The 16,914-nt window shown below is 42.0% G+C and overlaps 1 protein-coding gene across 4 annotated transcripts in view; it reads right to left on the bottom strand.

The window, feature by feature from the left end:
- Nucleotides 1-16,914, bottom strand: part of rhbdf1a (rhomboid 5 homolog 1a (Drosophila)) — a 357,313-nt gene that overhangs the window by 54,504 nt on the left and 285,895 nt on the right. For all 4 annotated transcript variants that reach the window (XM_068003135.1, XM_068003136.1, XM_068003137.1 and 1 more), the window contains 3 exons: nucleotides 11,980-12,186; nucleotides 7,779-7,901; nucleotides 6,239-6,399 (listed from right to left, as the gene is read on the bottom strand). In XM_068003135.1, the coding sequence (XP_067859236.1) occupies nucleotides 6,239-6,399; nucleotides 7,779-7,901; nucleotides 11,980-12,186 (491 nt within the window). The remainder of the gene's footprint in view (nucleotides 1-6,238; nucleotides 6,400-7,778; nucleotides 7,902-11,979; nucleotides 12,187-16,914) is intronic.

Raw genomic sequence — 16,914 nt, 5'->3', positions numbered from 1 at the left:
GCGGGGAACCCGGAAGTGGGCGGGATCCTGCATTTCACGATTTTTGAGGCCCCCCCCGCCGAGAACGCACCCGATAGCGGGTGCTAAAATCGGGCCCATTGTCTTCCCAAAGACTGTTAACAATAAGCAATTGTCTCTGTAATCGGTAAATACACCACATAAATTTTATTGGGAAGTCTTTGGTCCTCGGATGGTCTGGCCAGCCTTCATTTCTGTCTGTGAACACAGGGTGATAAAAACAGAGATGGAGGGCATGATTTTAAGCTCGGAGCCGGGAACCCAGAAGTCAATTGAGTGCGTCGCAGGTAACTATGTGTGCTTCCACGTTTCCCACGCGCCACGCAACGAGATTGACAGGCCACCTGCCTGTTGGGAGGGAAAGGAGCCACAAATGGGAGAAAATGGAGGGAGGGGGAGAGAGATCGTGGGCCGTGGAAGAAATCATTAAGTGTGGGGGGGGGGGTACGTCGACGACATCGGATGGGCCTTGGACAAGATCGGGGTGGGGGGGGGTGGTGGCCCACCATCGGAGTGGGGGTGGGGGTTTTCACCATCGTGGGGGGGATCCACCATCAGGGGAGAGGACATTGACTGGTGGCAGGTGTCCTGTCACGCCAGGTGAGCTTGTTGGGCCTGGATGAGGCACTCCTGCTCCTCCTGGCCACAAGCAGTGCGATAAAGGCACTCACCTCATGGATTCGGCCCTTCTCGCCTGCTTTCACCTGATGTGAATCAGAAGCGATGGGAAATCTGACCAGGTAAGGATATATTCATTTTGCATTTCTAATACACAAAAAATTAAGTGCCTCAACTATCGCAATGAGGTACAGTGCTTCTTTATGTATCGGCCCGCTGGCTTTAAGTGGGGACAGGACTTCTGGGTTTCTGTTGTGTGCGTGCATCCAAACGCACCTGGGTTAAACCCGGAAGTGGATGCGTTGGAGCCGGGATGAAGTTTTCAACAATTTTTACTACCCACCCACCCCCAGCCCACCCGTTCTTGGAGGTTAAAATTACCCCCAGAGATACAGAAAGCCAGTCAGATTTTTAAACAGAGAGCTGCAAGAGCTTTCGACAGGCTGAGAAGGAGAATGCAAGCGAGTAGTTAGGAAATATTTTGTTTAAGTTAAGCAAGATAATCCACTGATGTGGGTTAGTTTTATATAATTACACAAAGACAATTCGTACTGATTGAATTAAATGAGTGTAATCATAACTGTTACTTTATATGCTGCATAATAGACTTGTCATCAAGATTGAAGCCCATGGAATAAAAGGGGCAGTAGCAGCATGGATACAGAATTGGCTAAGAAACAGGAAACAGAGAGTAGTGGTGAACGGTTGTTTTTCGGACTGGAGGGACAGTGGTGCTCCCCAGGGGTCAGTGCTGGGACCGCTGCTTTTCTGGATATATGTTAATGACTTGGACTTTCGTGTGCAGGGTACAATTTCCAAATTTGCAGATGACACAAAATTTGGAAATGTAGTGAACAGTGAGGAGGATAGTGATAGACTTCAATAGACTTCAAGTTCGCCTTCATCTTCACCCAATTCTTCCTCGTCGGATGAGGCCTCTTGCTGTTGCTATTCCTCCTCCAATTCCAGTATTTGTTGCCTATCCAAATTGTGCAGAGTGCAGCACACGACTATGACACTCCCCACTTTGTCTGGGGCATACTGTATGGAGCCTCAGAATGATCATGGCACCGGAACCATAGCTTCAAGATGCCAGTAGTGTGTTCAATAATGGTACTGGTGATCTCATGGCTATTATTGTGCCTGTGCTATTTAGGCATGGTGGGTTTGTGGAGGGGTGCCATCAGGCAGGTGTGGAGGGGTATCCTTTGCCACTTAGCAGCTATCCTCTGACATTCCTGGAGGGGTAGGATGGATGAGTCTCTCAGGAGGAAAGCATCGTGGCAGCTGCCAGCAAAACTGGCACAGACTCACATGGTCCTTTGGTGGTGATCACACACCAGTTGGACATTGATGGAATGAAAGAACTTACATTTATCTCACTCCTTTCACAACCTCAGGGCGTCCCAAAGCATTTTACAGCCCATTCAGTACTCTTTGAAATGTCACTGTTATAATGTAGGAAACGCAGCAGCCAATTTGTGCAAACCAAGGTCACAAAAACAGTACTGCGAAAATGACCAGACAATTTGTTTTAGTGATGTTGGTTGAGGATTAAATATCGGCCAGGACACCCCTGCTCTTCTTTGAATAGTGTCTGGGATATTTTACATCTGTCTGAGAGTTTAACACCTCATCCGAAAGACGGTACCTCTGACAGTGCAGCACTCCCCCAGTACTGCACTGAATTGTCAGACTAGGTTATGTGCTCAAGAATTTCAGACCTTTCTCTTGAGAAAAGCTCCTGGCTCATTCTCTGGTGCCCTGATAACACATGCATGCAGTCAATGTTGCTCTGTACATGAGGAAAGCTGGCCACTGGTTTAAATCCCAGAGCTCTCTTATTCTAGCTGTTGGTATCCATTGTGAAAGTAATGTACTGATTTGCTCTTTTACGAGGGCATTGGTGACCTGCTTAATGCAGCTGTGCAGGCTGGGAGAAGCGGATTAAGTCTCCTGTAGCAGCCTGGAAGGAGCCCGAGACAAAAAAGTTCAGGGCAGTGGTGACTTTCACAGCCACTGGCAAAGCATGGCCCCCCAGTCCAGCAGGCAGCAGGTCCTGTTGCAGGAGACTGCAGAGATCTGTAACATCTGGCCTGGTGCAGCGCAGCGCAGCACCCTGACACGTTGCTCCACTGACTTTTGGCCTATAGACCCTGTGGGCTGGGTATGGCTTCTATTCGTAGCTCCACTCACTTGGTGTGCCCCAAAAGGCCCAGCTTCTGTGCGTCCTGGTTGCAGAGGCTGCTCATCCATCCAGAATAAAAAAAAGCAAAAACAGCACCCATGATAAGTTGAAATTGCTTAGTGAGGGTGAGTAAAGCAAATAAATTAAAAAGGATACAATCTCCAAGCTCTGAAATGCCTTGACAATGCATTGATCAGAAAAGCATAGAGATCCTATTTCTCCAAATTAAATTTGACTCCAGTCAGCTCAGTTAGATTCTGAGGCCAACCCCACGAGGTATTACTGAGCGGGTTGTTCACTGGATGAGATGGTAGTCCTGCCCAGTTAACCAAGTCAGAGTCCCAATTATACCACGGGACCCTGGTTTAAATATATTCATTAGGCACCCGCAAGTTTCCGGCAGGAAATAGCGGAGGCTCTGACCATCATTTTCCAATCCTCCCTGGCTACAGGCATGGTGCCAGAAGATTGGAGGGCTGCTAACATTGTACCGTTGTTTAAAAAGGGAGAAAGAGATAGATGGAGTAATTATAGGCCAGTCAGTCTAACCTCGGTGGTGGGCAAATTATTCGTATCGATTCTGAGGGACAGCATAAATCATTATTTAGAAAAGCACGGGTTAATCAAGGACAGTCAGCATGGATTTGTTAAGGGAAGGTTGTGTCTGACTAACTTGATTGAATTTTTTGAGCAGGTAACAAGGAGGGTCGATGAGAGTAACACGTTTGATGTAGTGTACATGGATATTAGCAAGGCTTTTGACGAGGTCCCACATGGCAGACTGGTCAAAAAAGTAAAAGTAAAAGCCCATGGGGGCCAAGGGAAAGTGGCTAGTTGGATCCAAAATTGGCTCAGTGGCAGTAAGCAAAGGACAATGGTTGGTGGGTGTTTTTGTGACTGGAAGGCTGTTTCCAGTGGGGTCCCGCAAGGTTCAGTACTGGGTCCCTTGCTTTTTGTGGTATCTATTAATGATTTGGACTTGAATGTGGGGGGCTTGATCAAGAAGTTTACAGATGGGACTAGCTGGATTGCTCTTGCATAGAGCCGGTGCGGACTCGAAGGGCCTAATGGCCTCGTTCCGTGCTGTAACCTTTCTATTATTCTACGACACAAAAATTGGCCATGTGGTTGATAGTGAGGAGGAAAGCTGTAGACTGCAGGAAGATATCAATGAACTGGTCAGATGGGCAGAAAAGTTGCAAATGGAATTCAATCCAGAGAAGCGTGAGGTAATGCATTTGGGGAGGGCAAACAAGGCAAGGGAATACACAATAAATGGGAGGATACTGAAAGCTGTAGAGGAACAAAGTGACCTTGGAGAGCATGTCCACAGATCCCTGAAGGTAGCAGGACAGGTAGATAAGGTGGTTAAAAAGGCATACGGGATACTTTCCTTTATTAGCCAAGGCATAGAATACAAAAGCAGGGAGGTAATGCTAGAACTTTATAAAACATTGTTAGGCCACAGCTCGAGTACTGTGTACTGTCACCACATTACAGGAAACATGTGATTAGTGCACTAGAGAGGGTACAGAGGAGATTTACGAGGCTATTACCAGGGTTGGAGAATTTTAGCTATGAGGAAAGATTGGATAGGCTGGGGTTGTTTTCTTTGGAACAAAGGAGGCTGAGGGGAGATTTAATTGAGGTATATAAAATTATGACGGGACTAGATAGAGTGGATAGGGAGGACCTATTTCCCTTAGCAGAGGGGTCAGTGACCAGGGGGCATAGATTTAAAGTAATTTATAAAAGGATTGGGGGGGGGTGGGGGGCTGAGGAAATTTTTTTTCACCCAGAGGGTGGTGGGGGTCTGGAACTCACTATCCGAAAGGGTGGTAGAGGCAGAAACCCTCAACTCATTTAAAACATACTTAGATGTGCACTCTTAGTGCTGTAAAATACAGGGCTACGGATCAAGCGCTGGAAAGTGGGATTAAGCTGGATAGCTCTTTTCCGGCTGGCATGGACAAGATGGTCCGAATGGCCTCCTTCTGTGCTGTAAGTTTCTATGATTCTATGCCAGCATGAGTCGCACGTGAAGGAGCAAGAGCACTGCCACACTTCAACTGGCAGAGAAACATGCATCAGCAGTAAATCCAATAAGTGGGGATGTGGGACGAGGGACCCAGCACTTAATTAAATTTAGTCTTACTCCAAAATGTAAAGAGGATGATATAGATAGTTTTATCTGGGTATTTGAAATGTTAACCGATCGCCACAAGTAGACAAAAATGAACGGGCCAGACAATTCGTGACCTCACCAAGCGGAAAAATGCTCATATTCTCTTGTGTCAACCTGGCTAATAGTATAAACATGTTGTAAAATCATTAGTTCTCAAGGTATAAGACAGTCAGCTATGCAGCGACTGCCAATGTAGACAGGTTGACTCCTTACCTTCACAGTGAATAGGACATACGTAAGGGGATTGCAAGACACTGGCTGCTTTTTCATGATAGTCCTTCACCATGTCATTATGCAAAAAGCAAAGTTGTCTGTATTTGGAGACTCTTGATGGTCACAGATGGCCCATAGTTAGAGGTTGGCTGGAATATTTTGCTGAGAAGTCATTGACCAAATTGCACAAGGTCTAGGGCTCAGGTGGCCATGGAAATTTCAGCTGAACGGCTTTCTGGGTCGGCTCTTAGCACCTTGGAATTGAGGGTGGTACGTGGGGCAGAGGCAAGTGGTGTACCAAATGTTTCTAGGGGTTTCATAGTTCAGGGAGGCCTGGACAGTACAAACCGGGGGAGCATGGAGGAAGTGAAGCTGGTCAACCATGCCTGAGGGCTCACTTTACAGTCTGAATTTATAATCTTCCAAGGTGATTTTTTTTTTTACGGGGGGATGGGGTTTAATACTTTTTACCATATTGAGTGATGAATTCTACTTGTATTTTGGAAGGAAAATCAAATGCTAAATAACATACTTGGCTTAATCCAAAAGTAAATGGATCACACCTGATTAGACAGATGGAAAACAACATAAATCTGAATATAAAAATTTGTACGCTGGGACAGCACAGCCCCACTTAGTGTTGTTTGCAATCAGTCCCTCTCTTCAGCCAATCAAAGATGAATTGTGCTCATTACACCCACATAATAATTTCACGTGATCAGATCTACATTAAGTCTTGATGCAACGATAATTAAATAGAACAAAAAGTCATATTTGTGTTTAACCATCTTCACTCTGACAAGTTAATCTCTGCAGAATTTAGATTGTTCGATCATCATGGTGCTATACAGGGCTACAGACCAAATGCTGGAAAGTGGGGTTAAGCTGGACAGCTCTTTTTTGGCCGGCACGCTGCATGGGCCGAGTGGCCTCCTTTTGTGCCATAACTTTCTATGATTCTATGATTCATTCTTTCCTCATACAGCTTCCTGCCTGGTGGAAAACATGCTACTTACAGCATTAAATGACTTTTTTCAAGTTCACTTTTGTCCAAGGCACTGCCAGTCAGATCAGTCTGATCTAGAGAGTTGGCCTCTGTGTCCTTCACAGTAACAACTTCTGCAGGTTCAAATACCTCATCAGGATAGGTAGACAACTCTTCATGTAGGACTCCTTCCTGGCCAAAAGAAATAACATATTCAAAAAGAAAAATCTCAGCAAATATACGGCTACAGGATTCTGTTAGTTATCACATCATATTACCAGTATTATGATAATTAAATATGAATTATATTCATGAGCTGCACACAAGCATCACATCAATTCAAACAGCACATATTATGTCATTATTAAATATGACTGCTCATTCTTGCACAATGGTCACTAGATGGAGACATTTCAAAGCTAATTTAGCTAAGTGAACAGATACCTGTGGAGCCTGTGAATTACGAGGCTTGATACTGCTCTGTGATATCATTTCCATGTGATAACTAGCTTTTATTCTCAATAAACAGTTCATTTAAGGCTAAACCATTTTGATAAACTCAAAATAATTCTGGTAAAGAAATGCCCAAAAAGTTGAGAAATCTTGAACTGTACCGTTTGCCATGGTGTTGTAGGTTGTTGTTAATGAAAACGCTGATGACTAAGAAAAACTTTGCAAATGTTCACAGTGAGCCCTCTGCTAAAGTTTGGGGCAACCCATGAATTGCACGAGAGTACATCATGTCAAGAGGCAATGCAGGCAACAATGGCATGGTCTGTTGCTGGAATGGCTTGATAACAGAATGAGAAATGTCTTTATCAAAGAACTTAACACAGGAAATAAACTCCATACCCAAGTCATAGAATCGATGTTGAGACAGAATGAATTAGCAAAGAAAACCTGCTAAATAAAACGGAGGAAAGTTTTTTTTTTAAAAATGGTTTAATGGAGGCAAATTAAGATAATAAACTGGTACAATCCAATTTTTCCCACATACAGTGTCAGTGGAATACTGTCTCTGATTATGTGAAAAAAGAATGGAAGGGAAAATCTAGATCATGGCCTAATGCACTGCAAGAGATCATAGAACCAAAATCCAATGTTAAACTCCTGAAGTACCTGCAAGAGTTTGGGCATGGCAGCTCCCCATAATCTGCCACGAAGAACTGAGGCCTACAATGAGCCTTAAGCACCCTGTGTGCTGTGGCAGTTTGTCGCGTGCTGGAAGCCTGACTCAGAGAGTTTTCCATACTTCACTAGTAAAATAAAGCGCAGTTTTTTTAGATGATGACGTGACTTAATCTTTCACAAAAGTTAAACGTGGGATACTTGCTCAGTTCTACATTTTCTTCCATCCCACCTGCGTCTAATTTGCACTGAAGTAATTCCACAAGCCAGCTGCTGGTTTGCCATTGCTATTTTAATTTGCATGACTGCTTAGATTGGATATTCTTCAAACTAGTTAAAATAGCTGCAGGAAATGCAGCCTCTATTGTTACAGAATTGATGCTAACAGCAAATGATGGTGGAATATGCTGTATATTAAAAGGTCCTGCACTCTGCAATCTCACCCTTGCGAAAAAAGAGGTATCCAATTCGTCGGGGAAATCCCCAGTGTCCTCTTCCATAAAACTGGCAGGTGTAAAACTGCGTCTCTGAGCCCGCCGTGTTGCACTTTCCCTGAGAGAGCGCCCCTGTAAAAGAGGTTGGGGATCTTGTGAGTATGTGTCCAAATAGCCCACACTTAAAGGGCACTGCATCAATGGTCTGTAAAACAGAAATTTCCCTGCGGCAATATGAATCTGTCCAAATTGGCAGTGGTATGAAGACCAACAATATTTCTGACCAGTTTTATATATGCTAGCAGGCCCATACTGTCCATATGAAAATTACATCACGTTGAAATTAGAAAACTTACATATTGAGAGCACACTCTGATTAAAATGAAAATTCATTTCAGAATTTAACTACATTTTTCAATACTCCTTTTAAACTTTCTTGTACACTATTCATTTCTACATTATTACTTTTATTAAGCATTCATATAGACTTATATTTGATCCTTACTGGCAAAGTTCAAATAAATGAATAATTCAATTAGCACTTTCTATAAAAATTTGCAGGGCTACGGAGAAAGGGCAGGGGAATGGGACTAGCTGGATTGCTTTTGCAGAGAGCTAGCACGGACTCGACGGGCTGAATGGCCTCCTTCCGTGCTGTAACCATTCTATGAGTCAATGAAAAGATGACATGTTTTTATGTGCTTATTCTTGATTTACTTACAATGCAATGGACACTGCTTTGTACTTTACCATAAATCTATAAATGTTTTAATCTGGTACATTTAAGACCAGACTTGATTTTATAATCAGTTCATTCCAAACATTGATCATCATCAAAGTTTTACACTGGGAGACCAGTATGCCTTGCCCTCAAACCTGTTCCAATTTCAGCAGAATGACAGTCTCAGCATATCATTATATAAAGGCAGTTCTGTGCAGCACTTTTCTCTGTAAAGTGAGTATAGTTACATTGTAGGAATAATCGGCTACTAACATGCAAGTTAACATGATACAGCGTAAGTTATTTGTAGGAATGGTGAGATTTCTAAAGGAGAAAGTTGGTACAAAGAAATTCTCCAATTTAAGCTTATGCACCCATTTGTCCTTAATGTAATTTACTATCTGTGCCAATCCCAGATTAATGGAGAAGGTTGAAATTATTTCAGTATCGATCAACTTAGAGCCAGACTGTTAGTGCAGGTATTATTATAACAATCACTTGCATTCAAATTGCACTCCTCACATCAGAAACATGCCCCAGCGTGCTTTACAAATTGGAGCATGAAGTGGACACCAAGCTGGAGGGAAAAGAAAATGCAGAATAGTGAAGGAACAGAGCTGAAAGAGCTGTAGAAGAGAAAAGTACATTTTGGAAAGCAAGGAGGGAGAAGGTAAGACAGAAGGATTTTGGGAGTGAGTTCCAGAGAACGGGGTCATGCTGGCTCAAACGTGGTCATCAATTGTGGAGCAAAGAAGAGAGGGAACAAGGAGTGTCAGAGGAGTGAAGCATGAGAGCAGGCAACTCAGTGCTAAAGGAGATCATCAAGACAGTTTGGGGACAAGGCATTTCAAGATGAGGATAAAGATTTTCAAATCAATTTGTAAAGTAACAGGGAGCCAATGGAGTCTAATGAGGACCAGGGGAATGGGAGCACAGAGCTTTACATGGCTAAGCACATTCTGAATGAGATACACTCTGCTGAGGATAGAAGTGGGTAGGTCATTTAATAAATTAAACAGCTGGTGCCTCGTTCTGCACTGGCCATGAACTAAGATAGCTGTTGGGTTGTTCCAGTAGTTTCCATGTTGAAATATTAGGGCCAATTGTATGAATGTGCACTACTGGCATGCTAGGAAATCGGGGCGCACTGCCCACAATTTTCAAACCATTCATTTTAATGGACAGAAAATCCCAGGCATTGCATTATAACTTCCTGACATACATGGCTGGTGAGTGAGACTCCCTGCTAGTAGCGGCAGGAGGAGCGGCACTGGCTGGGAGGAATGGTTGAGATATCATGGACCTTCAGCCCCTGATTTTCTGTCTATTAATTTGATGGGATAGAAAATCAGGTGTTGCAGGCCTGTGATTTCCCAACCAGCACTCTCTGAGCGTGCTGCTTCTCGCTGGGGGTGAGGATTGGTGAATCAGACATATTACCTCAATCACCTAAGAAGCAACATCAATATTTCTGTGGAGAGTAAGGTAAAGGATATGCAACAGTGTCAGGAAATAATAAAGTGAGCAGAGCTGGTTTATTTTGCAGCATGGCACTTAAATATTTCAATATTAAATACTTGGGTTCACTACAACTAATGGGATCAGTGTTCCATTTTTATTACCTGTCCCCAAATTTTATGGGGGTAATTTTGACTTTTGGTGGTGGCAGAAAAATACACCCATCTAATTTTCCTTTCCATTGAAGTCAGTTTTCCAACTTCGCCTCAGTTGAAAATTAACCCCAATATTATTTTCATTGAACATTACTTTATCCCCCAATTTTTTCCACCCCTCCTCTCCTGAAGGCGCTAACTTTTGCTGAGTTAATAGTTATATAGATGCCACAGCCCTCAAGCACCATGTCCAATTGCTCATTCTTTATGTCTAAGCACAGACAGTGAGTGCCACCAGGCTAGTTAATCATGGAGGGCATGACAGCTCAGCCTGATCCTGTTCTTACCCAATAGCACCACACACACATACACTCACTTTCCAGAATGAGTCATTGCATTGCAAACAGAAGCAGAAACAGGAATGCTAACTGAACCTTCCCCTCCCTAGCCCAGAGGCATTCAGGACCAATATTATCTTCCCAATTGCTACCCTGGTTAAGATTTAAGACAGACCAGCGACTGACATGAGACCTTCCTGGTCTGTAGGACTTATTGTGACCTTGGCAGTACCTTTGCCCACCAGGAAAGCTCTAGTGAACATTTTAAACACAAAAAAATATTGCCCTCTCTGGCCTGAAAGGGGGAGCTAGCTATATCATTACCTAACTAACTTTTCTGATCAATGTTTTTCTTCCTTACTTAGGTAATGTTTCTAGTGATAAAAACTGAATGCAGAACTGTACTCCGTTTGAAAACCAGGATATAACTATTTTGCTGGTTTTCTTGAAAGGCACTGAAACTTGTTCATTTTGGGGTTTTTTTTCCTGAAATTTTTGAAAGGAGATGGTTTTGTTGACAAACTCAAGCATAGAAAATCCTCATTAACTGGAAACTCCATTCTCGATTTTATCCTGGCTGCAGTCACGATTAAATTTCCCTCATAACTTATGCTTTGTGGTTTTGGAATTTTAAACCAAGTGTTAGAAAGTTCAACTGGGTGCTCCTATTTCAGCTGTATGGTGTGAGGGCAGAAGTCTACTTGACTGCTTGACAGGTAGTTGGCACCTCTTCTGGCTGACCTCACGCCTGTAGTATCAGGGTGTTGTGCTATAACCTGTAGTACAGCTGGCCACACATCTGGTGCCAAGAAGCATGTTAGAATGATTTCTTTCTCTGTCGATGATCCAGGCAATAAGTTAGTCAGGTAGCTATAAATAAGGATAAGCGATTGGCTGGATAAGTGGATGGACTGATGAATTAAAACAGCAAAAGATAGATAGAAGGGTATAGGTCTATCTATGAATATTTAAATGTTATTAAGCAAATAGACCAATATAAAATTCTAAGAGCTCTCTGTAGTAATTACATTTACATGCAATGAAAACATTGACAGAACTTCCCAGCGCCACTATCAGGGCCTCAGAAAGTTCTGCCAGCCTGCTGCAAAATCAATAATAAATCTTTAGATAAAGTTAAAGGTATTCATAAAGCAATATTAAAGAGGTCATTTCAACTGTCTGCACATGTGTCTGAGATGTACAACTAAGGTGTTTGTCTGCACATCAATCAGGCATAAGGCAAAAGCTGAGATTTTTTTTGGGCAGAGACATGTTGATTCGATAAAACACATTGATGGAAATGTAGCAACTATTACAACTAAATAATTAAAACAATCCTGCCATATCAGTGACATTACCCTTGGTTAGAACTAGCATAATTGCTTTATTTAAGGCCTTGTCCTTCCAGCTGCAATGGCTTTGGATATTGGCCATGACATTGACATGAACAGTACAATACTATGGTTACTCTGTCACATTGAAACACAACTATTCTTCACTCTCCAAAAGACTTATGGATCATCCCACTCTTCACCTACCTTTACCAGAGCTGCTGCTGCCCTGAAACTCATCTTAGCCACAGATTCTCTCTTTCTTCGTTTAGGAATACGGTTGTATCCAGAGCGGGAGCTGGTGAAGGAGCACAGAGATGCAGCACCAGGAGTAACTGGAGTATGCGGAACACTATAGCCATCACTGTCATCTGGCATTCGAAACGCCCTTCCTCTGGCTAATGGGTCTACAATCTGCATGGAGTTAAACAAAAAAAACACCAAAATAGAATTAAAACACCGTAGAGAAGGGCGTTCTACGTTTTCAGGGTGAAAGCAGGTGGACTCTCATTTGCCGACCATTATACCAAATACCTGATATTCAGTTCTATTGAAGTCAATGGAAGTGAATATCGGGCGGAGCGTATAACAGGCGACCAATGCAATGTTTTGCGTGTTGTTCGTATCCAATTACACCCTTATGATCTTTAATACAAGTAGATTTTTAGAACCAGAATATAAGATAACACATCAGTGCATATGTTAGATGACAACAATGGCCCAGATTTTCCTGGGGATTTTCCCCATTATAATGGCATATCTACAATGTAGGGACCCTTGAATGGCGCAAAAGAAAGAGGAAATGATGGAGTAAGTAACTTACGTCATTAGTTATACCATATTTTCCTTGGGACTTTTGCGCCGCTCCGTCGTTACCCTCGACGAAAACAGTTAGAAGGTAATTATCATAGCTCCGCCTCCATTAAAATCAATGGCAATCGCCATTTTCCTGCATATAAGGCAGTTTTTACACCGCTACCACTTACACTGAAAAATAATTGCACTGGTGGCCTGGCATGATCTATGAACTTTTATTGCATTCTCTGATTGCATTTAAATGATGTGCTAATGAGTTTGCTGATCAGGACTTGTTGAAAGACAGGTTCTTAAAACTGTTTTATTGACATGTCATATTATTAGCGATTCTTTTCTTTTAAGTTTTTTTAAAACAATATTTATTTTTAAGCATTGATTGTTGCTATGAAAAGTATAATTGTTTTGATACAGTGGCAGAAACACTTGTACATATAAATGGGGCTGGAGGTGCAGCAAAAACTCTTAAAGAATATTGATCCCTAAAGTCACAAAGTTAAAGGACACTGGCCCCAGCTCTTCCCTCATATTTAGATTAAAATATGAAATGCCAGTTTCATGGACTGGTTAATCTAATATAATTTCATTCACTTTTGCTCAACATTAGAAAAGGCCTGGAATTAATTGAAGCCCCAATCTGCTTCAGTGCAATCATTAACTGTGAAGATGAAGATGCTCGTCACTATTTTTAGCAGCTAGTCCCTGTCCCCATAAAGGTGAAATACTTTGCACCGAATGTATTCGTCACTAGAAAAGCAATGGCTCGCCGCTTCCAATTCCCCGTCATGCTCACTGCAGCGAATTCTAATTAGAAATCCAGGAAAATATGGAGGATGTTATCGACGATGAGATCAGTGCAATAGACGGCTAGATTTACGGTGTACTTCACTGATCTCAGCGCTGCAGGAGAATCTGGGCCAATGTGCATTGTCTCAGTGTACACGCTGGATGTGCTGTAAAAAGATAATCAGCTCATAAAAGCAGCTTCATTATCAGTTGTTCTAAACTGTTCCAAATTCAGTGGTAAAAATAGAGGTTAAGTCTACACTAGCAGTCTACAAAAGTTGTAAGTGTAGGTCATTGTTAAGTGCCTTTTACAGTCAGGGTTTGGAGAATGGGGAAGACAAGTGGCCCAGATATATCCACATTTGGTAGTACAGGGAGCCTAGTTTTGTCATTAGAATTTCAGTAAGGAGTGGTGATGGGTATGTGAAATTTCCTTGCTATATATACTTGAACTGGGAAAAACACTCAACAATACAATTACAGATTTTACCCTTCAAACGTGGCTTATGTATGGAACTATATATTGTTTTGAGCTGTGAGGAGAGGGATTTCACTGTGGAACGTTGCTGCAGCATACAGGGACTAGCTATGCTGACCAATGATCTTAAAAAAGATGCTCAAGTAATTAAATGGCTGTCATTTCTGGTATTTTTCCAATGTTTTTTAGCAATGTATCTTAAAATTACAAGAGCCATACACTGCCAGTTTCAGACTCTCATCAAAACTTTTTTCCATTACAGTGGCTGAAGGTTTGATGACTCTAAACTTTCCATTGTGTAGAATAAAGAAAGAACCTCATTATCTTCGGTAAAAGATAAAAACCCCCAAGAGTTTCATTGATAGAACTCCTAGACACAACTATAAATCTTGCACAAAGCTGAAAACCAGCCTTTTAAATTCTAGTAGGCCCCCACTTCTGCCAGGATCAAGTCATGGCATGTCAGTATGCCAGCTTCATGTAGCCTTACATAGCATTGGGAGCAAAGTGAGTCACAACTGGTGTGATTTCTGGCCGATGACATCATACCACGAGCCCCGCCTCTTTCTGTGATGTCTGCATGGAAGGCAGCAGACGCAAATAGTACTTGCATTACTGCTGCGGATGTTGAATGGGCCGAAAAAGGGGTACTGATCTGACATAATCAGGTCCTGCCCCAACTTCCTCCCACATCCAGCCAGATAATGCCGGCTTTGCATTAACAGGGCCCAGGGCTTTTAGGGCTAATGAATTATTGAGTACCACAGAGGCTAATGAATAAGAGTATCACACAAGAAGGATATTAGAATATTGAAGTCCATTGGCTTGGATGCTACATTTTTCCTGTTCCGTGTTATTAATACCAATACACTAAAAAAACCTAGTGACAATATTGCAATGATATCAATATCTCCCAAAATTATGAAGTGACAGGTGATGTTTGTACTAAGCCCTTTTGGCCCACTTTGAAGCCCTGTCTAGAGTATCAGTATTTAGCACTTATACAATACAAATCAGGACACTTTTTCGTGTTATTGTGCTTAGCGTAATGAATCACCTAGGTGAGGAGCATGGAGGAAATTAGGGCCGATCACTCGCCAGTAACAGAGCAAAACTTGGTTTTCTGTCCATTTAAATGAATGGAAGAAATATCGGGCAGGCACCATTACGGGCCTGCAATCCTCCCCACCTGATTTCCCTCTATATTCTGCACCCAGACGATCCTTTACAGAAAGCACAACAACTGGAAAATCTGCCCCATATTGTTCATACAGTACCACAAGACTATAGTCTGCTTTTACCCCATCATTCTAACATATTGGCATGCTGCTCCTGGGCAGCCGCTGTAAAATGGCCAGTAATTATGCACATTCCAGGATCACATTCCTCTACTCTCCAATCTTTCCTCTTTTCACTGCACTTCAGAATTGATTTCAGTACAGGGTACCTTAAACATTATTGTACCAATTAGACTTTGAAGCTTTTGGCTCCGTAATAGCTGACACTGTTATAATGGTAAAAGGCTCACAAATGCACAACTGCTGGAAAATAAGTGCCTATTCACAGACACACAGGAAATCTGATTATAGCAAAGCAGTTAAACTACTAAAACAGAACAGCTGGCGATACAAAAATAAGCCCAATAAAAGATGGATAATGTGGAAAGTATTAAGAATTTTCCTGTGCAGTGGAAGATTATAAAAAATGTTTCTATTACACATTGAATGGGTTCAAAGCAGAGATCAACAAGAGGAGTTGCCGTTAGATAAGAATCATTAATGGGTCACAGGGACAGGGAAAGAATATAGTTTGAGAAAAGAAAAAAGGATCTGCGAGACAGAAACGGAAATATTAAGGACATACTGCAGTTGCCGGTTTCCAGTGACTAACACAGAGCCCCACCCAGTTCTAAGAGCCAACTGCTGTTGAGTTATAAGGATCGTTTTTTTTTTAGGGAGGTTGATTTTTTTTTGAAACAAGCTGGGATAGCCCACTTCAAAATCTCAACAGAAAATGATAATCCTGGGATAAGTTTTCATTCTAATACATACATTGCTGCAGTGCAAACTTTAGATTGTCAATATACCTCCAAACTTGCATGAGATATAATCAAGTGACAGTGCCCCTTTATATGTAAGCTTACACTATGCAGAACATATTAGACTGGAAATTTCTGTGAGTAATGTTGTCGTATAAATACTTAATGATATATGTATCCAATTCCTCTCTCTGTTATTTTAATAGTGACATTCAATGTGTAGAAGAAACTTCCAGATACAGTAGAAAAACCCTGGAATCAATTAAGAAACAACAGGGTGCTACAATGGTGGGGGGGTTAGGATTTCTCTGAATGGAAGAATTAAGATGGGCCAAGTTACTGTCCTCATCTTTAATTATATTGTGATCAAGCGATTAACCGATTTAAAATTAACAGGTTAATAAGAATGATACAAGCTCATTGAGTTCTTGAATGATAACTTCACTCTCAGTAATCCCCAGGTTAGTATGTGCCAGTATTCATTATTTAAATATTTACACATAAGGTATGCAACAGGCCAGGGGGTAAAATTCAAGTTTGGCAGAAGTGCAAAATGAGCAGAAAATTGGGCAAGGTGTGTAACGGGTGACCAATCCACTACTGCCCGCTTGGTGCCCCTGCCGAAGTTGAATTTCACCTCCTTAGAGTTTTTAAAATACGGGGTGCAAAATTCTAACCTAGACCAATGGTGAAACTTGTAAAAACTGTCTGATGGGGGAGCTGTAATTCGGAGCAGTAGATAGTGCACAAGCTTGTTGCAGATTGACTCATTGTCCAATTTCTGCCTTTCTGGGGAAGTTTTTGGCCTTTATTCAGTGTGCTCCCTCAAATGGTATTGGTTGAGGTCAGACAATTCTGGGAGAGAGTCCAAGCTTTATAACTCTATAGCATCATGGCACTGCATCACATTTTTCATCATAAAACTCTGAACTAAGTTCTGGAACTGCTGTTTTGCTGCACCATTATATGAACTCCATTTATCAGTGAAATACTGGTCCAAAGAGGAATACTATGGGACAAAAACACC

Source organism: Heptranchias perlo, chromosome 22, assembly GCF_035084215.1.
Source record: "Heptranchias perlo isolate sHepPer1 chromosome 22, sHepPer1.hap1, whole genome shotgun sequence".
NCBI lineage: Eukaryota > Metazoa > Chordata > Chondrichthyes > Hexanchiformes > Hexanchidae > Heptranchias > Heptranchias perlo.
The sequence above is the reverse complement of the archived record's forward strand: the minus strand, read 5'-3'. Positions and strand labels throughout refer to the sequence as shown.